The sequence below is a fragment of the Acartia tonsa genome, chromosome 7, assembly GCF_053477335.1.
Source record: "Acartia tonsa isolate MP-2025a chromosome 7, ASM5347733v1, whole genome shotgun sequence".
In the NCBI taxonomy this organism is placed as follows: domain Eukaryota; kingdom Metazoa; phylum Arthropoda; class Copepoda; order Calanoida; family Acartiidae; genus Acartia; species Acartia tonsa.
Window position 1 is genome coordinate 46,775,641 of NC_137266.1, and position 24,126 is coordinate 46,799,766.

A 24,126-nucleotide genomic window follows, 5' to 3' on the forward strand; every position below is an offset into this window, starting at 1 on the left:
CTACCCAGGAACCTATGTAAAGCTTCCCTAATTTGGAGAAAATAACCGGTCTAAATATTAAGATATTAACGGACAACAAACAAAGAATCTACTTTTATATAAAATATGTTTATAATTTTTACATCCTTTTATTTAGTGGATAAAACATTTGGAAACTCAAATCAATGAACCAACAAATCAAAATTCAATAAAAGTCCCAAAGGTTGTTACGACAACGGAAAATAGAACTTTATTATGAGACATTAGGTACTAGTGTAATAAACAGCCCAATATCCTCTCCCTTCCTGGTACAAAAAGTATAGACTAAAACATGAAAATAATAAATAAATTAATGAAAAAACATCTCTTAAGAATTTGAAACTGAAATTCAAAACAAAAACACCACCAATAAAAATAATCAAAGGTACTTTTTGTTTGTTACTTTTTAAAAGCGAACCGTTTTAATAATTAGGATAGGTCCATCCGTCCTTAGGTCTGTAACAAATAGCCCTTATTTGGGCATGTTAGATTTGACCATCAAAGCATGCTGATTGTAAAGTTTATTGACTATTTTTTGTATGATATAATTATCCTATTTATCGGATTTTAGAGTAATGATTCCTCAAACAGCAAAGTACAATATTATAAGTGATATATTTCTATAATCAAGACTAAACTGTAAGTAAGTCCATAAACAATATTCTGTAACCGGGGGGGGGAGGGGGGGGGGGGGTTAGGCATAAGGAAAAAACTAACCATCATTTTTTCTATTTTGTTTTAAAATGCTTATTATAAGGAGGGTGGGGTGCTCAATGGACACTTTTGAAAAAGCGCTAACATATTAAAATGAAAATTAAATTATTTACTATTCAGGATTAATAATGGAAGAGAAAATAAAGCTGATATTTCACCACTTGTTGGATTTTCAAGGTATACCAATCCCATAAATAGATAGAAGGTCAAATAGGCACATGAACATAGACGTTCAAAGAGGGGGAGGGGGGGGGGAATTAAAGTGTTGTTATAAACCCCCTTAAACCTTTGAAACCTTTCATTTTACCGCACGTCATAATTTTTAAAAAATACATTAGATTACCCCCTCAAAAAAAGCTTGGACGTCCTTACACAGCAATCCGCCCAAGTTAAAAAAGAATTTTCTAGCAGACTAAGATTTTTGTACATTTTAAGCAAAGTGTGTATAATAAGAGTGTGAAGGGGATTGTTACCTTCCTACCTCTAACATTGAATATTATGCCCAGTAATGAATGATGATGAATTGCTCCTGTTAATAGGCCAAAGAATTTCTTTTCTTTGGTATTTATTTTTTGTCTGGCGAATCAAAAGTAGCTTTAAAACTATTGGATGTAATGATTCTCTATTTTATTTTGCAAAAAATACTATCTCAAGTTTTTATATTTTAGAATAACAGACCAAATTCATAGAAATGCTAAAAGGTAAGAATTGTTTACCTTTCTCGATAAATTGTATACCCTCCCACCCCAAAAAAAAAAATATTCATATGGGGTAGGTATTTCTACTCTCCACTTTTTTTGAGTATAGAAGGTTGATTAAGTACTCATTTTTTATCTATGAAGCTTATTTAAAATACAAAGTTATCATTTCATATTTAGATCAGGATTTGATTTTAATCTGATGGTTATTGGAGATAATGGCCTAGGAAAAACTTCACTTCTAAACTCATTACTGAAGGTACATATCTATATTTTGTTCTACTCATGGTTAAGCCTCTAGCTTCAAGGGACATCTTAAGTTAGTGTAGGGGAGTAGTAAAACCCTCTGAACCTAAATTTTAGACTAACAATTAATATTTTAGGGTGTTGTAAATTTAGGTGTTTACTTATCCTCCAAAAAATTAGGTTATAACTTGCCCAAAAAGAAATTATTCCTTTCCTTGAGGAGAACCTAGTTGGTCCAGTGGTTGAAGAGTTTTGATTGGACCAACACATAAAGTTATCCCAGTACATAAAGTATTAAGGTTTTTTTTGTTTAGCCTCGAAGTGGTTTGAGGCTATTTTCTGTATATTTAAAATTTAAATTTTTTTAGACATCCTAAAATTTATGGTTGAAATTCTAGATATATTAATTAATCTTGAATGGTTATACACATTTTACTTTAAATAAAACAAAGAATCTGTAAAGTATAAATCTCAGGGTTTAAAGGGAATAGAATTCGTTAGATAAAATGATATAATAAAGTAATAACAGTAATAGAACAGAGCAAGTATTTTAAAATGATATCCTGAGAAATATTAAAACTGTATAGCTGTTTAGTAACAACGAGCTGAAAAAGATTTTTTTAAATGGGATCAATTAGAAAAATGAACAATTACATAATAGACTTCTTTCTTATATTAAGTACAAATAATACAAAAGCACTATTTGGCGATTTCACAGAAGTTATTGAGCTCCCCTTACTCTTATTTTTTTATTTGAATAAATGTGGGGTAGATGGTTTTTTGCGTTTTTCTTTATTACTTTAGGCCAGGTTAGGTTAAGTTATATAAGGTTTGAGTCCTGCTGGGATTGAGCCCACCCAGGAGTTATGTATAGTGAAAAAAAACTACTTTCCAGTCATTTGATTTTTTAATTAAAGGGGTCAATAGTGCTCCATAGGCAATTTGTGTGAAATCGCCGACAATTTAATTTATTTTTAATTTAGCTACTGTTGTTGTTAAGAGAAATAATAATAATTTAATAATTTCTATGGAATTAATAATGATAAACTTTCCTAATCTAACAATGAAAAGACTGTTATATAGTTATAATTTAATTTAACTACAATAGTTGTTTGCAATGTTAGGCATCTACAGTCGCATTTTTTTTTGCGAATTCATATACATTGATGTATATCCCCAATGATGATAGCCAAAATTACCCCTTCCGTAGATAAAACAATTGATTAAAACATTTGAACACTTAACATAATAAGCAAAAAGTTTAATAAAAAGAACCCAAAGTTTTTAAGCCCTGGAGAGAAAAAATACAATTATAAACCTTGTGGACTAGGTGCTAGTGTTCTTATCAGTCTAATGTTCTCTCCCTTCCTGTCATATTCCATAACAATCTGCAGCCGTTTGGAGAATTGCGGCTGTCAATCCTTTGATATTTGCAATTATGAGATTCTGTATAAAAGAAACCCAATTATGACAATCATGAAACACTGTACAAATTAATATCCTTACATAAAAAATGTTTCTGGTGCTTATTTGCCAAATGTACCCAGGGATAAGGGATAGGAAACCTGGCCATTAATTAGGTCCCGGCCTAGATTCTAAAAGGATATTGCAACTATTATTAATTACTATCAAACTGGCGGACGCTCCCAAGTAGCTATCGCTCTAAACCAATAAGAATCGACATGTTTTTGTCAACCAATCACCAATTGGGGGAAGTTTTAGAAGCAGACAATTCTAGAAAAAATAATGATTCGTCTGCTATTAAAAAATAAATATAAATGGTGTTAGATCACATTAGCTTAATTATCAAATCTGCTTAGAGTTAAACATTAAAAAAGGGCCATATAGAAAAAACAAAAATAACGGAATTATTTTTTAGGAAGTGCGTAGCTAAGAATATTCAATTGGCAGTTTATAAATGAAGTGTTGTATTTCAAATTTTAAAAATTCTATACGGAATGGATAAAACACATTAACCTTAATTTTTGTACTATTAGTCAATTTGTACACAGTACAAATCTATAATTACCTAATAGTATCCATAGAAGTTGATAGAATGTTACCCATTGCTTATTTATTAATTTATTCATTTTCGATTTTAATTAGCAATGATATTTTCAAATAAAATGTTTACTCATAAATAAAATTAAAAATAACACAACCTAAAATCTGTCAGCGACAAACCCAATGATAGCTTTCTGAAAAATTCAAATTACTAGAGTAAAAGATAAAAAAAAACTAGGGGAGAAAAAAAAATCAAAACATAATTTTAACAAACGCCATTTATATATTGGGTAAAAAAGATATATTTTTACTTAAGGCTAGCTACCTGAATTTATTCTATTATCTTCTTTGAACTTATTTAGCTATTTCATTATTCTAGTTGATAGTTGTCAATACTAACTACTGCAGCATCCCGAAACTGGTTTTTTAGGCCTAGTTGGAAAATAGGCCTGGAATAATATTTTCTTACGTTTCCCATCCCTTATCCCTGAATGTACCACTTTTCTTCACTACCTCTCCGATTTTGTTAAAACTCTATATTTTGGTCCGTTGGGTGATTCAAGGAAGCTGGATGGCCAAAAAAAAGTTTTAGAGTTCCTGGATGTCTAGATATCTAGCTATCTATGAAGGTAGTTAACATAAATTTTAAAAAGGCCCATTTTTTCACAATTTTTGCCGTTCCCGAGGTTCTAATGGGCATTTGTGGTAAGAAGACGTTGATTTATCAAGATAAATGTGAAATACTTTTATTTAGACATTTTTGTTTACTAAATTTCATGTGAAGTAAAATTTTTTGTATATCAAACCGTTTTTCGCCGAGATAGATTTCAATTGTTAAAACAAGAAAATGAAGTGAATAAAATATAAATAACTAGTGGCTTCGCCCCTAGCCTCTAGGGGCTTCGCCCCATGAGGTAATGGAAAGTCAACCCTCCAGAATAATTTTATAGTTATATTTTCAAAAAAGTTATTCTTTGCCGAATTTCTCTTTGGTAAAATTAAACCCAGGTTGTGCGCCGTATGCACAAAAATTTCAATTCGTAAAAATTAAACCCAGGTTGTTCACCGTATATCTCAAGTACCCTGTATGCGGCGCAAGCTCTGATAGTCCCACTGATTGGACCACATATACACAAAAATTGAAAACTCTTCACTGTAAATTTTATTTAATACCTATAATTGCAACAACTTTTTAAAAGATGTCAATTTTTAAAAGTTACAAAAAGCCCAAAATTTTTGGTGAATTTTTTTTTTTCGGAGGGGGGGTTCATGGGGGCTTCGCCCCATGATGCAGTGGGATTCCCCCAACCCAATTACTGGTTTTTGTTTACAAAAATAAAAAAATTTGGAATTAGGGATTTTTTTATTTTTAGGGGGTTGAGGTGTCCCACCCTCCTAGAAAATAGCCTAAAACCACCAGTTTACTTTACATAAAATTTAGTAAATTAAAATGCCTAAATAAAAGTATTTTACAGTTATCTTGATAAATCAACGTCTTCTTACCACAAATGCCCATTAGAACCTTGGAAATGGCAAAAACGTCAAAAATTCCGTCTTTGGTGGTGAATAACGGCAAAACGGTTCGGTTTTTGCGGTTTTTAAGTAAATAACAAATGTTGTGTTTTGAAAAGTTCTACAAAAGTGAAGAAATAGTCTATGGCCCTGACACGACTTCTTTCTCCCAAAAAGGGACAAAAACCATCATTTTTTAAAAACATGCACAGGGTGTCCCAAAAGCGTAAAAATTTGTAAAAAAGGCAAATATTATTGTTATTAGTCAAAATCTGTATCTATATGACAGTTTTAAGGAACTTTAAAATAGAAAAAAAAATTTGTAAAAGCAAAAAAAATTTTCACTTTTTTTGAAAATACAGGGTGTCCAAAATTAGGAAAACATTGATCTGGTCAGAAAACACTATGGCCAAACATACTAAGACACATATTAGAGTAATTTAAAAAAAATAGCCAATTGGGACCAAATTTTAGCTCTACAGACGCAAAAATCACATTTACAGGGTGTCCAAAAGTGAAATTTGACAACCTTATAGTCCTGGGTGGTCCAAACCGATATGTACCACATATTCCCACAGATAAAACACAGGATTTAAGCCAAAAAATGATTTTTTTGGACAGGTATTTTGGGTATTACTCTAGATATCCAAAATACACTTTATGTTGGACACCCTGTAAAATTAGAGATTTGGCCAAAATAACATCATGTGGGCTTTTTGAATGAATAAACAATCATTTTGGTGTATAAAATGTATAGGTTGGATGTACGATTGATGAAAAAATTAATTTTTAAAATTGTGAAAAAAATTGGCATTTTTTTAAATTTTTGTTACCTACCTTCATAGATAGCTAGATATCTAGACATCCAGGGACTCTGAAACTTATTTTTGGCCATCCAGCATCCTTGAATCACCCAACAGACCAAAATATAGAGTATTAACAAAATCAGAGAGGTAGTGCAGAAAAAAGGTACATTTGGCAAATAATGCATCTTGTGTGTCTGTCCGTCTATTTGTTTGTCTTTTACTGCAGGACCAAAATTGCTCTCACTTTTTAGTAAATATTCCTCAAAAGTTAAGAAGATTTATATTCAATATCCAGCTAAACTACAAAAGAGGGTGCAATGTCCACCAAAATATATTTAAAGTGATCGCAAAGCAAGTTTTAAAAATTTGATATATATTTGGAACTACTTAGTTAATCAGAGCTGGATCTTTAAATGTGTAGCCGTTGGCGTGGCTGTAGCCATTGCCGTTGCCATAGTTGTAGTCGTAGTCGTAGTCGTAGTCATAGCCGTAGCTGTAGCTGTAGCCGTAGTCGTCGCCACAGTGCTGCTAATAAAACATGAATTTTTAATTGATTTTACAGCAATGCAATGCCAGCTATCCTAGAATTATGGATATCTAAAATCTTTTATAGCCCACTTAAAAATAAATTATTTTCATCAAAGAAATGAAATTATAACGTCTAATTTTTGAAGTTTTTTATACAAAATTACTATTTTAATAATTAACTTTAAATGTTTTGAGGTTTTTACGTATTATTACTATCATTTTTACAGAAAAATTCAAAAAGTGGTTGTATGAAGGTAGTAAACAGTGTATAACAATAATTTGATTAATTTAGCCCTCTAACTTCCACAGTCTCCAAACAGTCAAATTAACCCTTAACGGTTTTTTCTATCTCATTTTCTGTGTGTGAAAGATAAAGAGCCCAAACTGCTTGACTTTTTAAGTATGGGTATGACACATAACTGAGAGTTGGAATTTTTTGAATATCTCCATCCTGGCGGGCACAGGATGCCAGCAAACCTGGCAGGGTCATCCAGGTAAAGAGCAAAAACATTTTTTTTGAATAAAACAAAGCATTTTATCATACCAAAATACTAAAAAATCCTCTAGTAGTACATCCTTATATGAAATACAGGTGTTCTAGTCACTTTCAGGTTCCAGGTATGATCCTGCAGGTCCTGATCCTCCAGGTCTCCAGAAATCTTTAAAAGGCTCCTGTGACCGCAATTTTTGACTTAGAGACTTCAAATTTTAAACTTAAGCTTTTCTTACATGTCTACATAACCTATTAAATTTTCATGAAGATCCGCCGCCGTTTTCCCGCCGACCGCCGACTGCAGCGGCTGGCAGCTGCCAAGTACAGCTGCGGCCGCTGAAATTTATATTTTGATATTTCTAATGTAAAATTTACATAAAAATAAACATTTTCTGGGAAAAAATTTTTCTTCTAGCTTCAAAAATAAGAAAATTACAGCAGTTTGAAAGAAGTTGTATCAACTTTTTTTTTTATAGCTAGCCGGTCCTTTTAGTAAGTAGTAGATGTAAAATTTTTCATAGAATTCAGATATGCAATCGGTTTTTTTGTAGACCTCTTATTTTTTAAGTAATTTAAGTTTTAAAAAAAAAATTAAGTCGATTTTAAGGTACTAAAATGCAACAAAAAAAAAGAAAGAAAATGGCCATTATGAACAAAAATAGTAAGATCTTTAATTTGACACCTTACTTTTTCAATTCTGTCAGGTAATTATTGAAAAAATCGATTTTTTTAAACCCACGAGAATAAAAACTTTGAACTCAATTTTATCATTTCACAAGTAAAAAAATATGGGTTCATATATACCTTTAGAATCAGAAAAATATTACGAATCAATTGTAAGCAAAATTGAAAAAAAAGTTTACAATATAGTATATAAACTACAATAAAAGGAATTATATGAAAATATCATATTATATTGTACAGGCAACGTCTTAACTTTTGAATTAAGTATAAAAATGGGAAGGGGGTATAGAGGGGGTAAAGAGGGGGTAAAAAAGGGAAGACGATAGTGTTGCCAAAACAAAAAATACAATTGGCCATTTTTATATTTTTTTATTTTTTTACTTTTTTTCAATTTTGCTTACAATGGATTCGTAATATTTTTCTGATTCTAAAGGTATATATGAACCCATGTTTTTTTATGTCTGTTTGAGAAAATATTTAGGTCTAAAGTTTTTATTAAACCGAGGTTAAAAAAATAGATTTTTTCAATAATTACTCAACAGAATTTTAAAAGTAAGGTGTCAAATTAAAGATCTTACTATTTTTGTTCTTACTGGCCATTTTCTTCTTTTATTTTGTTGCGTTTTAGTACCTTAAAACCGACTTAATTATTTTTTTTAAAAACTTAAATTACTTAAAAAATAAGAGGTCTACAAAAAAACCGATTGCATATCTGAATTCTATGAAAAATTTTACATCTACTACTTACTAAAAGAACCGGCTAGCCATAAAAAAAAAGTTGATACACCTTCTTTTTAAATAAAAAAAGACCTAAAAACAAAGGTTGTTAAATAAAAGGGTGAAGGAAGCGAAAATTGACTTAGACTTATAAAAGGTCGGAAATTCATTATCAAACAGGGGACTTGCACAAAAAAATTTAGCCCTCTAGCTCTAGTAGGAACTGAGATAATTAGGGGGGGCGTTGAACGCCCCCCCCCCTGACCGATTAAGGTTCGGCAAGGGGCCCGACTGTAAAGGGTTAATAAGATTGTCAGCAAAAGGCATTGTAAGTGTTAGTATGTTTGTAAACAAGTATACGTAACGTAGTATTTGTAATGAATTTGTAATTCCTTGCTAATTTGAAAATAAGTGTTACCAAACATTTCATTATTAATTATCATATTATTTAAGTTTTTGTTGCATCCGCTGCATGGTAGGAATAAAATTGTTTACTAATATTTTTTAAAAAGAAATAATTTTCTTTCCTATCAATAATAATGTAGTTATAAATCAAAAAAAGTGTATTTTAAGTATAGTATTTATTTATTTTAAGTTGTCCCTTAAAAGGTTAGACAGGCAACATGAATGGCGGGGTGGGTCATTATTTTTCTTCATCCCGTCTGCGCCTGTACAATTATTCATACATTCATTTAATTATAATTCATATAAACATCACTTTTAATGGTTTTACGTTAAAATTATCAAATTATTTGTGGCTTTAGCAACGCTTTAGCCACACTAACGGACTGTGGTCACTTTAAGCGTGGCCAACAACGCTACAACTATGACTACGCGTTGCCAATATGATTTAAAGATCGCATTGTTTTTTTTGTGGCAACGCGTAGTTAAATGATTTAAAGATCACTATTAGGTTGTTGGCTGTAACTCTGGCCACGACTACGACAACGGCTACGCATTTAAAGAATGAGCTCAGAATTATGACAAAAATTTTGCTAAATTTGATATAAAAAGTGCCTTAAAACTCCTATTTTTAAATTTGCTACAGTATATTCATTGACACAATTCTGTGCTAAACAAACATTTAGATTTGTTGGCATTTCTCTTAACACAGATGGAGTCAATATTAATACTTGTAAAATAAGAGATAAATTACTGCTTATTATGCAGTTATTATCAATTTTGTTTATTGACAACTGAAAAAGTTGCAATTAAGGTTTAAAAATGTTGGAACAAATGTCTAAAAAGATATTTTTCAGCTTATTTTAGTGCAACTAACATAACAGGCAATCAGAACTAGTGAGGAATAATGTATTATGGAAACACAACTTAGGTGCCCTCAAATGGTTTTAGAAAGATGTAGTATTAAACTGTTTTTAAACTATTTTTGAATGGGGGGTCAAAAATATACTAGGACACCTATAGAATCAGACTGCAGAGCCCAAATTTGAATTAAGTCCCCAATAAACTTTTTTTGGGGGATTTAAAAATTAATTTTTACTGTTGCTCTGGTCATTTTTACCAGATCAAAGGGTCTTTTTTTACTTCGTGTAATATTGTAACTTAGTGAACAATTTTATATAATTCACTTTATACTGATACAATAAAAAAAACATTACTCTGTTTAATGGAAATAATTTTTTTTCTTAAACAATTAATTTCATTGAAAAATCTGACATAATACAATAAAAAACATAATGCTGAATTTAAACCAATTAGAAATTAGAATTTCCGAAAGAGTGTTTTCACAAAGTGACTTATTTCAAACGTAGTTAAATAATTTTATTTAATAAAAATGAAAAGAATGAAAACCCTACTCATAAAAGATACATACTTTTTAAAAATATTTTTAAAAATATGTTTGAATAATCTTATTTTATATCATATTTGTATATGTGACAAAAATAAATTTGTTGTATTGCATAAACATTTGTTGTCATCTTAATTTATTTAACCCTTTACAGCCAATTTTTATGTGTTTTAATGTATAATAAACATGAAACATTTTTATGTTAATTCATTGATATATTGTAAAGAATTAATTTTTAATTAGTATTGATAGATAAAATCAAAAGACCTAACTTTACTGTATACTAGCATACAATATTTACGAAGCAAGACACTCTTAAAGCTGAGTATTTTACCTACAAAGGGAAGAAACATCACGATTCAGTAAAAAATATTTAATCCATAGTAAAAAATAAACTTTAAAATCCTAATAAAATTTGAAGTGGGCAATTGTTCTCATTTTTGGCTTTGCAGTATGATTCTACAGATGTCAAAGTATATTTTTAATATACCTTTTAAAAATAGTTTAAAAACAGTTTAAAGGAAGCCTGCAAGAAATACCACGCTTTAACTGCTGAAAGACTGCCACAAGTAGACCAAATACCCCAAATTTGAAGCCTTCAGCTTCTATAACAAAAAAGTTCTAGGCATTTTAAAATGACATTTTATGTACAATGGAAATTTTGAAAGAATTGCAATGCTCATGTTGTAAACTTTGAAATTAAACTACGTGGCCTAGAAACAAAATTATAAGCTTATTTTTGTCATAAATTTAGGTTTCCAGTAACTAAATATATTTTTACAATAAAACTACCCATTTTTATAGTCAAAATCATTAAAAAAAATTAAGTTTTACTTGCGTTGTACCGAATGTACTGTAGCCAATCAGAAGGCTGAATCAGCTTAACAACCAATCACAGCTGAGCTTGTATTAGTTTACCCCTTTGTTTCCGCTATGATTTTCGTTTAAAAATGCACTTTAAATCGAATTTTTTTTCATAGATTTTGAATATGAAATGTGTTTTTATTGTAAAAATGTAATCAGTTACAGGCAATCTAAGTTTCTGACAAAGATAAGGTAATAATTTTATGTCTAGGCAACGTAATTTAACCCATTAGTGCCGAACCGGGCATCAAAACCCGGTTCCGAAAAATGGAAAAAAAACCGGTTTCCGGCTTCATAATTGCATCATTCTCAGAATGAATCCCCCCTCTACTACCCTGTTTTTCATTTCCCCCTGGAGCAGGCAGTTTAGCTTACTTCCGTTTGCTGGTATAGCTCAACAAAATTTGAAAATCATGAAAATTCAAAATACCCCTTATAACTTTTTTGTTTTTATAGTAAAGTCGCTGATTTTTTTTGTGAAATCTAATGTTTATTGACAAGTACATCTATTTGTGAATTCGTTTTATTCAAATTATAATTTTTTATATGATTTTTTTATCGTTTTTTTACGCCCTATTATGACCCGGTTCGGCTTGGCCATAAATACCCGAAAATTTTAAAACCCGGCTCGGTTTCGGTTTTTATTACCCGGTTTTAACTTTTCAACCAATAAAAATAACAGTTTACGTCATTAGTAAGGGTTTGAGCCACCCTAATAACCCTAGTAATCTCTATAGGTGTCACCCAATAGTTTTATGCTCGTTTTCTGATATGTAACACCCAAATTTTATATGTTCTTTTTTTTGTAGTGTGTGTCTTTTAAAACTTCGAGCAACGGGTTTTTTTTACCCGAAAACGGCGGCACCTATAGCCGAAACACTAAATTTGAAATAAATCGCTTCGTATTATACTTGTAGCTCTTTAGATTACATGAGGTTGTGTAGTTTTCAATTGCGGATCGTATCAAAGTTCTAAAAAGTGTTCATCTCACTTTTGGCGTTCAAAAATTACATTTTTCGATTTTTGGTCAAAATAACCGGGTTTATACAGGTCAACCGGGTATTAAAACTGGGGGAAAGCACCAAAAACGGGTGTTAATGCCTGGTTGGTATTTATGGCCAAGCCGAACCGGGTTTTTTTGCAACTTTCCTGTGCACGCCACTAGAGCAAAACAAAAAAATACGAATTCCGTTTTGACCATTATAAAGCTTCCCTGAAACTTACAGCTCGATCGGCCCATAAAAGTGGCGCTCGGCACTAATGGGTTAATATTGTTTTTTCTTTTATGAGCATTAGAAATCTTTCAAAAATTCCATTGTACATAAAATGCTATTTTGAAATGCCTAGAACTTTTTTGTTATTGAAGCTGAAGGCTTTAAATTTGGGGTATTGGGTCTTCTTGTGGCAGTCTTTCAGCAGTTAAAGTGTGTTATTTCTTGCAGGCGTCCTTTAATAATGCGCAGTTGTATACAGTATAATTTTTGTTATCAATGTTGTGCCAAAGTGCCTCAATAAAATGACCCTTAGAATTGGAGGAAACTGGTAGTGGATGTATCATTTATTAAATAACACATAGATATCCAATTAAAAATATTTTGATAGTGTAATTGTAAAACAATAAAATATGTATAGTCTAAATATTTTTTACAGTTCTTTATTGATATTACAATTATAAATGATGACAATAGGAGCTCCTTTAATTCTACAAACAATAAAATACGTATAGTCTAAATATTTTTAACAGTTTTTCATTGATTTTATAATTACCTAAGAAGACCATTAGAGCCCCATTAAATCCACAAGCAATCAATTGGGCTATGAGGTGAAAGAGCATGCATTGATGTTCCCATTTGGCCATCACAAGGAGGTAGATTAGTAATTAAACAATTCATTCATACCTCTTCTCAATGCAAATAAAAGGCTTCAATATGGAAAAAAAGCATGAGGCACTCTAAAATCAGAAGAAACAAATCATGTAAATAAGTGCCTTTAAAAGCAATAATAGGCATGAAGATTTATAAGGGCACTTGCATCTTGCTTACAATTTATCACGTTTTAATCTGAAAAATAAAGAAATTTTAGTCCTTTATTTAGCATCAACACATTTCTTAACTTCTAGTTTTGGTGTTCCATCTTCAACCATTATTATATCCCTGTATATATTTTTGTTGTGGGACAGCAATGCACAGCACACTTCAGCTGTCATAGCCCGATGTCCATAGAAATTTCTCCAGACCTGCATGTTTGAAATGGGTTGCTTTTTTTAATGCTTCAAGCATTCGTTTGTTACTCAAAATATTGTTTAATCTGTTTACTCCTCTTGAGTTTGGTTTCAAAAACATCTTGTTCTCTGGAGAATAGTCGGAGGAATGAGGACATCTTTTTAGATAGCGATTTTCTGGGAAACTATGAACACCTACAAGATGATTTGGAATTGCTGTTAGATATTCAATCAGGCATCCATAGTTTCCCTTGGCCTTGTTATAGGAAAAGCACAGGAAATTCTTGATGGTTTCCAGCCAAGGCTGTAGCTCTGTCACATGCCTGATTTTCTTTAGAAGGCATTTCACTAGATGCCACACATCATATTCTAGAATGATACTTGTATTGTTTTGTTCCTTAATCTCATTAATAACTTTTCCAGAATTTGTACAACAGTCGCTCACTAACATTCCAAACCTGCCTCAGGATTGTTGTCCTCCACAGAGGCCTCCCCCGGGGTAGCCAGGACTGCTGCTGCAGCTGTTACTGATGGCTGTTCTGGTGATTTCACTTGTCTGTTGTCCTCCTGATGTAGAGTTCTCTGTGATAAGTTCTCCCAGAACCTTCTGGCTGCCACTGGTTCCATGGATGCACTACCTTTTCCAGGCTGCTTTGTCTCCAGTTGAAAACCAAAGATTTTGTTTGTCATGCAGCACAACACCCAATAAAGGCAGTAAAAGGAACTGAATCCAGCAGAATCATATCTTCCATCTCCTGCTAGAGTAATCTTTTCCCCTTTGTGTTTTTTAACACACTTCTTACGGTTCTTATTCTCAGTATGCATATACACTCTATTATTGAAGGATATAGGAAGCTTAGCTCAACCATAATCCAGGTTCGTCTTGACAAATTTCTTATGTTTATACTATCTGGCTAGTTCCAAGCCCATTACATTGAGATTCAATAATTAAATCAAGGCTTGTTTCACTCAACTTTCCTTTGACTAATTTGTTGGTTTCCCATACAAAATCTTCATTTATAAAAGATACACAGTGCTGTATAACTTGCATATACAGGCCATGGTAAACCACTTGAATGTCATCATCTAGAACTCGAGCCCTACATCCTTTGTGTCTGCATATTTCAATCAATTTCAAAATTGTTTTCTCAGCTACAATTTGAATTTTTACAATTTTTTTAGCTTCATCATCACTTTGACATTTCATCTTCAGTTTCTTCGTTTTTGTCTGGTTTATATTCTGGGTCCTTTGTTTTTTCACCTCTAAGACTTTTTCTGCTTTTTCCTGAGCTGGATCTTTAAATCGTTTTAGATGTGCTCTGAGTCGGGTCGATTCCAAGGTGAACCGGAGTTGCGCTGATGGTGCGCCACAGCTACTGCTATAAAAAATAGATTTTTAAAAGGTTTTTGGCATGGTGTTGCTAGATCGCTGGCGACACTCGATAAAATATCGATCAGTACAACTTTATTACTTAAGCCGTGTCAGTATGGTATTTTATATAAAATGCCGTGTCAGTACGGTATTTTATATAAAACAATATATAATTTATTTTAAAAATAACTATAAAAATATTTTCACAATAAAATATTAAAGTAATTAAAAAAAATAATACTTGCTGAGTACCATTGGCGCACTGGTACCACACCACTGGCCGTGCCAATTCACCCCATGCCATTTAGATTTAAAGATTGGTATTATTAATCTGATGGTGCGCTGAAATGTATCGCACCAGTTCAGCGCACCAATAAACGATTTAAAGATCCAGCTCTGGTGTCTGTTAAATTTTCCCATTTTTCTTTTAGTGAAGTGAATCAAGCAAATATAGCTTGGTCAGTTTATTATTTTTTCTCTTTCAAACTAAATAAATTGTAAGCTGTGTAATAGTTATTTGTAGCATCGAATTATAGTTAGCTTATAATTAAGGGGGGTTATCATGGGGGTGAAAACCCTTGTTTAGGAGGGTGTAGGGGGTTGTATTCAAGCCACCTAATTTCTGCACGCCTTTGAATTGAATATTGATATAAAAATACTATTTAGGGATCATTGATAAATCCTGAAAAGCAAGACAACCAGGTAATAAAATAATCAAATGGATGGTTATACTTATTAGTGTCTTCAAAAAAAATTTATTAAATTTTATATCATTTGGTCGAGCTATTCTAATTGACGTCTTATTAGACCGAAATATGACGTACATCTGTATATTTAAGCCAAACATTGGAACCATTTTATTGAAGAGACAATAAGCTGCATATAATAATCATATAAAGGATATGCAAAACTATGCTCCCTTTTTAAAACACAAATTGCTCAGCTTGTGTTAATGGTAGAAATAACCACGCATATTGATAGAACCGCTCTGAGATCTTGTATTTAAAACATAAGTACAATATTTTTGCTGTTTGTACTTTAGTAGCTAGACTATAGGAAAATCTATAGGATTTGACTTCTTAACATTTTATATTTTAGGATTCATCAGAAATGGAAGAAATATTGATAGAAATAGAGGAGAATGAAGTTAAACTTAGGCTTAAAATTATCTACTTGCCCAACTATGCATCACTAATTGATAATAGGTAATATGTTCTCATAGTGTTAAGTTTATCGGGGTTGGGTGGGGAGTCTACGCCAGTTTAAGAAATTAAAATTTTTCTTTTCCCAACAGACGTAAAAAGAAATGATCAAACACTTTGATTGTACGATCAGTGTCTGAGAGATTAAAAAGTTATATAAGCTAGAGCCTTCTTCCTTAGAAAAACAATTATCCTTGTTTAAAAAATTAATTTAATTTTATCTAGAGATTGTTGGCTTCCTATAGTTCATTATATAGAAACTAAGCTTTTACAGGTAAACTAAATTGATGTAACAGGTATAAATATATCCATAAGTAGCGCTGCAAGAACCAAAATTAATTTGTTTTCCAGTATGGCTTCGAAGCCGATTTATATCCGGTGGTTTAGAACCATTTCTTAGACATACTGAAAAATCATGTATCATATTCGGCCCCTCGAGTCTAACAAAACTGGTTTTAATGTTTTATTTTTATATTTTAATATCGGCGAAAAACTGTCTATAATGCTATGCGATGAATAACTATTATTCAACTAACCATACAATATAGACCTAAACGGCATTTTGCGTTTTCAAAACTTTAGACAAAAATACCTCACTACTTTATATTAAATGTTTAAATGTGTTACATAATTCTGAAAGAAAAACTTTTTCTAACTTAAAGAATTTTATCTTACATGTGTTATCTGTATTGAAGTTGTTGAATTGTTTCATAACTTTCGAAGCCAGCATAAGAATTTCTTAAGCTAAAAATTATTACAATTTTATCCATAATTTCTTTATCTATAATACAAAGTAGTATATTTAAAAAGAAGTCTTTCTTTTACACATATGGGGATAAAATTTAAATTGTTATTTAAAAGTAGGATATTTCTTTCCTATGCCTAGCCCACAATCGAGGGTCTATGTTTGCGGTTCCCTACAGTAAACACAAGAAAATAATCCCCTACCTCATTTTCAATTTATTTCAAAATAAGGTGGGAGCTAACTGCTCTAATATACATTTTCAGGGAAACCACTTATTGTTTTAATGCTCCTGGCACTAATTATATTTATTTTTAGTATCTTTCTGATGAAAGTAGATTGCAAAGAACAGCCACTAAAGATCCCAGGAATTTAATTTTCAATTAATTATACACTATAAGAGTTCATATATGCCTGATTGTCCAGATTGTTCGGATTTTGGCGATATTTATCATCAAAAGTACAGAAAATAATTTTTATATTTTTAAATCACCCATTCCATAGTTTATTTTTTATGATTAAACACTTCATTTGTAGGGAGCCGGCTCCGAGAGCCAGTTGGTATATAATTTGTATTTTTAAAAAAATATATTTTTATTATACGAAAAGTCATTTTGCATGTCTGTCTTTCTGTCTAGAGCATTTATAAGAAAGAAACCATGTACCTGTCTCTAGTATTTAATTTACTTTGTGCATTGGTCTGTCTATCACTGTGCATTGGTCTGTCTATCACTTTACAAGTAATATACAGGATGTTTTTTTTAATGGAACAATTGCTTAATATAACCCACTAGCCATTGACAGAAATTAATGATCTATATCTTAATTTCTTCATTGGGTTGGAGAGTTTTGTATAAGAAAAAAAATATTTAGCAAATTTTCAACAAATTATGCCTTAAAAACCGGTTTTTCTAAAGTACCTATTTTTGGAAGATTTTGGATCATGACCAATTTAAAGAGTGTGCAAAAATGCGTACATTTTTAAAAATGAAATTGTGGGGCTTGTGTTAATAGTAGAAAAATGTTACGCATACCATTAGAATTATATGAAATATATGTATCATATTCATGCTATTTGTAGTATAGAAGCTACTTTGGAAAATGTGAGAAAGGTTGAAAAGTTTTAAGTAAGTTGTGACATTTTACCACGTAGCTCCTAAACTATACGTAGAACAGGAATAGTTCTTAAACACCCAAAAACTAGAGTTTATGACGATTCTAACAATATGCATAACATTTTTCTACTATTAACACAAGCCGCGCAATTTAAATTTTAAAAATGTATGCATTTTTGCACACCCTTTAAATTAGTCATGATCCAAAAATCTTCCAAAAATAGGTACTTTGAAAAAACCGGTTTTTAAGGAATAATTTGTTGAAAATCGACAAGTATTTTTTTCTTATACAAAACTCCCCAACCCAATAAAGAAATTAAGATATAGATTATTAATTTATGTCAATAACAAGTTGGTTATATTAAGCAATACTTTTGTTCCATTAAAAAAAACACCCTGTATATATTTTTAAATGAAAGCTTCGTTCAATTTATCATAAAATTTTCTCGCTTTCCCTTTTTTCTTTTTCTCTCTTTTAGGAGTACTAACAATGATCTTCTCTATAACTCACTTTGTCTGTTTGTACATGGCTTGATATTGTTTATACTTAAAGATGTTGTCATCCTTGTTTGCAATGTATAAAAAAAATATTATCTTAAAAATAAAAATTAAATAGAGTTCATGCATGTTTGTATTTCCTACCACCTTTTGGAAATGATCTTAGGTAATTATCATTTATCTATAATATTATATAAATTAGTAGGATTTATGTCTTTCTGTCCGTCTGAAGCTTAAGGTCTCGCTAACCGCTAAGCCGTCGAGGTTGTGCTTATTATGGAATATGCCTACTATTATTTTTTATTCTAAAGCTTTTCTCTTATAGGGTGGGACACCCTCAACCCACACCCCCCCAAAAAAAATATTCCCCCTTATTTTTTGTCCTGTAGATACATAGACAGACAAATAGATTGAAAAGAGAGTAAACAAATAATTTTTAGATAGATAGATAATCTACAGAAAGGAATAGATTAGGATAGTCAAATTATAGATAGATAGTTAGAAAAAGAGATAAAGATATAGAGCTTTAAGGGATCAAATTATATATTTACTATCGCATCGTATTAAAGACAGTTTTCCGCGAGTATTAATATTAAGAATTATAAGATTTATAAAAACTAGTTTTGTCTGCCCCGAGGGGCCGATTTATGATTTTATTTTCATATTCGTGGAAAATTGTCTGTAATACGATGCTATACATGATTTTTCGGTATGGCTGAGAACCGGTTCTAATCCAGCGGATATTAGTCAGATTCGAAGCCATACTGGAAAATGAAGAAAAACTTAACTTTTTATATAAGAAATCTGTGGAATTTTTTAAAATTTAGGAAGATTGATTTACATAGTATGGAAAGTATATCAGACAAAGTGAACCTAATACCAATAATATCAAAGGGAATATCTTATTTCATTTTATTAGTAGTCAAGCTGCTCTATAAGTTACTCTGCCCCGTTTCTCTATGAACAGATGAAATTTTACTTTGAAAGAGCTATTCATTTCCTACGTTTTAAGTTTACTATTGAGCATTATTTTCAAAAAAATTTAAGATTTTATAAATTCCTTTTCTTTTTATAAAAGAAAAATTATCTTTTACGTTCATAATAAAACAAGAATATTTTTTTCGGATAGTAGCAAAATTGTAATTTTTAGGAGGGGGTCATTATTTTTAGGAGGGAGGAAATACCCTTCCCCAATATCGTTATAAACCTTTATTAAATCTATAAGAAGCTTCAATGTACCCTCCATCTTTGCATATAATTAAAATTTTTAAAAGAATGAATAGATTTCGTGAATGTTTTTGACGTCGACATTAAATCCAGGGAGGTCGGGAAAATAGGATTGCAAATTTTACTGGTACCCAAAGTTTTATAAAGATCCTTTATCATTGAATAAAAAAATTTACTAAATCTTGATTGTCTTTTTCACCAAAGATTGTTTTCTGCAGAAGAGGTATAACTTTTGGATTTACATTAATTAATTTCCATTGTCTTATCCCTTAATATCCCTGCTTACTCTAAAGACTAACTCACCATCATTGTAGAGTAGTTTCTTCATAAAAATCTAATTAATGAAAAAATAGTTTCATTGAAGAATCTTTTGCAAAAATAACTTGTATCAGATTGCTTAATTATCCAAAAAATCCTTTGTTTTTATTTTTCAAAGACTTTCTATAGGTCATTATGCATACATGTATCATGTATATAATGGTTTTCAGTCTTACTCTATATCGAGCTCTGAACCACTAACCACTCCTACCCCCAACCCCTATATAAATAAATTGAAAATAGAGGGTGGGTATATTTTCGAGAGGCCTAACCTCTTCAGTTAGCCAGGGCCTTTGGTCCATCGGGGCTAACAAAACTGATTAAAATCTTAAAATTTTTATTTTAATATCCGCGGAAAGCTATTACAAATTTATTTTAGCACCATCGCTACTATGTAACAAAATCTTCTTTTTTTTTATGGAAAAATCCACTAGAAAAATTAATAAAAGATATTTTGAACGTAGGCTGATACTTTTACGAGTCAAGAATTACAAAATTATATAAGGTATTGTTTTCATAACGAATCTACTCTATAGAACTAACATTCTTTTTTTTGTCTTAGTAACCAAGCCGTTTGTCTGTCTGTCTATCTACTATTTTGTCATTTTTGATATCCAATTTTTTTCGCTAGGGAGGTAGGGGAGTGGTGACTCCGATTTGTAAATTACGCTGGTACCCAAAGTTTTAAACCACGTCATCTTATTCGTAGGCTTAAACACTTGTTAAATTGTTATTAGTTGGTTCCAAACTAGTAGCCTATGAACTGTTCAACTAATAAAATCAAAAAATGGGGTAAATTTGTTAATTATCATTGGGTGTGTATATCCTTTCTCTCTCTCTCTCTCTCTCTCTCTCTCTCTCTCTCTCTCTCTCTCTCTCTCTCTCTCTCTCTCTCTCTCTCTCTCTCTCTCTCTTCTCTCTCTCTCTCTCTCTCTCTCTCTTTCTCTCTCTCTCTCTCTCTCTCTCTCTCTCTCTCTCTCTCTCTCTCTCTCCTCTCTCTCTCTCTCCCTCTCCTCTCTCTCTCTATATATATATCCTTATATTTTGCATACAGTTTCACAAAGCTTTGCTGCTTAAAAACACAATTGTCCTTGAATACTTTTTTACATATTTTATTAATTTTCTTAAGTGGCTTGTTTTTTATTAATATTCAAGCGTTATATAAAAATTTGGGGTATAGTCCCTTTCGTGGCAACGCACCTTTCATGGCGATTCTTCGTATTTTTCACAGTAGCTTTTCTCCTATTTCTAGCCCCTGCGAGGGCTGTAACCCTGCGGGGCCAATTGCCTAACCCTGTGGGGCAATCACCTAACCCAATTTAACCTAACCTAACCTAAAATAACATATAAAAAGCCATTTTAAAAATACGACGAATCCCCCCTTAAGGGGCGTTGCCACGAAAGGGGCTATTCCCAAAATTTGATTATAAGCAAGTAGTTTATCAAAAATATCACTTAGGGCGAAATGTATATCCTTATATAAAAGGAGAAGCTTCTTATAGTGCTCATAAAAAATTACGTCATATTAGTATAGTCCATTATTCTAATATGACGTAATTCAGGATTTTTCGGCCAAAATTTTTTTTTCAATTTATCCGCTTTTTTACAGGCACGAAAATTTAAAAGATAATGGACTGTTCTAATATTGCGTCATTTTTCATAGGCACTATAAAGAGCTTCATAAAAGGTACAAAAATAATTATTATGTCTGTCTTAAAATGTTTACAAATACTTGGAGAAATAAGAAACTAGGAGTATAAAGCGACTGAAATACTCAAAATGCCTAAAAACGTACTGAAAGATAGGTTTTGTCAGTACATTTGGTTTGGTTTTGTGTCTTTGAAACTAAAGATCTCGTTAACTGCTTGACTGATATGATATAGCTTGCATTAACAGTGAAGGGAGCCTTAAAGAGGGGTTTTCATTTAATTTTGGAAGGTTAACATCAGCACACAAAAAGAATATGGCCCGATAATATTACAACTTTCCACCTGAAATAAAAACAATCTTTTAAGGTGGTGGAGCAACCTCCACCCCCTTGTCCCACTTTTGTAAAATGCCCCTTAATAACTTATGGATGTCATTGTCCTTGTTTTTTTTAGATCAGTAACGGAAAGCTTAAAGAATCATAACATCCAAACATATACAGGTAAGAAACACACTTTATTAGAGTGTTTAAAGCTAAGCATTATAGTAAAAAGATTGTAATTTACACTAGTTTATAATAATGGCCTGTCCGTTTGTCAGTGTGTAATAAAGTATAATAAAGTATAATAAAGTAACAGGATGTGTGTTTGTCTGTGTGTATGTCTGTTTGTACTGAATGATCTCGATAACCGCTTAACCGATCGGGTTCTCCTTAACAGGGTAGCTTCTCATAGGTCCCGGGAAGGTTTATAACTATTTGAGAGGGAGGGTACCAGCACCCTCCCAAGATAAATCACAAAAAATCGAATTTTTTTTGTATAGAGACTCCAACTCCTGCAGTCAGACAGAAGTACACTAGCTCTTATAAAGTAGCTTCGCTACTAAATTTTTTTTATTTTTCTAGGACCGCTAAGTGTAATAGCTGAAAAACAGGTAATATAACTAGTAAGGGAGGGGACATTGGGCTGTTTATTGCACTTGTCCCCAAAGTTTTATAATAATGTTTTCTTATTTGTTTGCTTAACAACTTTTGGGACTATTGATTTTGTTTGATTGGATTATCAAATGGAGAGTCCAAACGTTTTAACAACTTATTTTGATCTACAGAAGGTGCAATATTGTGTTTCATCATTGGGGATGTATATCAATTTATTTGCCATTGTCCTATCCCTTTCGATCCCTAAATTAAACGCACATACATACTTTTATTAACCAGTTAAAGAGTAGATTCACTTGATATCATAAGATTATATAAATATCTAATCAAAATATAATGTATTTATTAAGAAATATATAGTACAATATATATTTGATTAATATTAAAGTGTTATTAAGAAACTATTGTTTTATAATGTTTATATAATTTTCTACTCTTAGACAAATTAGAAAATTAGAAAACTTGTAGGATATTTGTCTTTTTGTGTGTCTGTATTGAAATTTCTCGACAACGGCCATACCGATATGACTCCTTTGCAGTGAAGCTTATTATATGAATGTCCATATAGTTTTTTTTTTGGGGGGGGGGATATATCCAACTTCATATATGTTCCTAGATTCCTCTGGGTACATCATCTAAGGAATCATCAAAAAATCTACTTTGCTTTTTTGCCATTAAAAATTAGCATATATCCTATTATATGAAGGAGTTTTTTTTTTATCTGCAGCTTAAGAACTCAATAACTTATAAACTGATTGGGTTCTAAATTTTAGGTAAGCTTTGTATAGGTCTTGTAATGGTTTTTGGCTATTTCATTTGTAGATTTAACCCATTAGTGCCGAACTTCCCCCCTGTCGTCAGAATCACTTGAAATTTTAAATCCTTAAGGGATTGTAAGACATTTGTATTTTTAGATTTTTTGATTTGTGGCATACCAAAGAAGTTTTTTTTTTGCGTCGTTTCCGACGCATTCGGACTAATAATTTTTCCCATGCGTCTATTATGTACCATATCGGACTAATCATCTTAGGCTTTTACTGTATAATCTATTAGTTGCTTCGCCCCTAACCTCTGGGTTGGGTGGGGAATGTCAGAAAAATAGCATAAAACCATCCCAAGATATTTATAAAGCTTTCCTGATAAGTAAAACCAATTCAGACCCGAAATTTCTATAATCTTTAGCTTCAGAGAAAAACCTTACTACTTTATAGTATTGAACACTATACTAGCAGCGGCTTCGCCCCTAGAGGCATCCAGGGACCCTTGGGTTTGGGGGGAGTCAAACCCCCTCTTTCAATTACAGTTTTTAAAGAAAATTTTTAAAAAAATAATGAGAGGGGTTTATGATTTTGTAGGGGTGATTTCTCCTAGAGCGGTTGTGGTACTCTCCCCCAAAATAGTTATTCACTTACTAGGTCCTATGAGAAGCTAAAATGTAAAGGAGAACTATATCGGTTCAGTGGTTAGTGAGATCCCTTAGTACACACAGACACATGTATGTAGAATGTATTTAGATCCTGTTACTTTATTAAAAGGATACATAACACAGATACTCTACAATCAGTGTCTGTCTGCACGTCCATTCGTCTGTATAAAACAATTCAGAATATAATTATTTGGTACTAGTGGCTACGCCCCTAGAGGCCTTTAGGGGCACTTGAGATGGGGAGAGGTCATTGAATTCTACAAAAATATTTTTTATTTTAGATTTAAAAAGAATTAATTTCATTAAGTTCATTCTATTTTTTCTTGT

The 24,126-nt window shown here is 31.6% G+C and overlaps 1 protein-coding gene across 1 annotated transcript in view; it reads left to right on the plus strand.

Moving 5' to 3' along the window:
• LOC145324583 (septin-2A-like) overlaps nucleotides 1-24,126 on the plus strand; it is a 35,663-nt gene that overhangs the window by 3,765 nt on the left and 7,772 nt on the right. Inside the window, exons 3-15 of the mRNA XM_080167165.1 lie at nucleotides 349-403; nucleotides 853-909; nucleotides 1,401-1,433; nucleotides 1,611-1,689; nucleotides 15,354-15,389; nucleotides 15,786-15,892; nucleotides 16,115-16,163; nucleotides 16,950-16,996; nucleotides 18,360-18,410; nucleotides 19,072-19,136; nucleotides 20,252-20,294; nucleotides 21,892-21,938; nucleotides 22,341-22,369. Of these exons, the coding sequence (XP_080023291.1) occupies nucleotides 349-403; nucleotides 853-909; nucleotides 1,401-1,433; nucleotides 1,611-1,689; nucleotides 15,354-15,389; nucleotides 15,786-15,892; nucleotides 16,115-16,163; nucleotides 16,950-16,996; nucleotides 18,360-18,410; nucleotides 19,072-19,136; nucleotides 20,252-20,294; nucleotides 21,892-21,938; nucleotides 22,341-22,369 (698 nt within the window). The remainder of the gene's footprint in view (nucleotides 1-348; nucleotides 404-852; nucleotides 910-1,400; nucleotides 1,434-1,610; nucleotides 1,690-15,353; nucleotides 15,390-15,785; nucleotides 15,893-16,114; nucleotides 16,164-16,949; nucleotides 16,997-18,359; nucleotides 18,411-19,071; nucleotides 19,137-20,251; nucleotides 20,295-21,891; nucleotides 21,939-22,340; nucleotides 22,370-24,126) is intronic.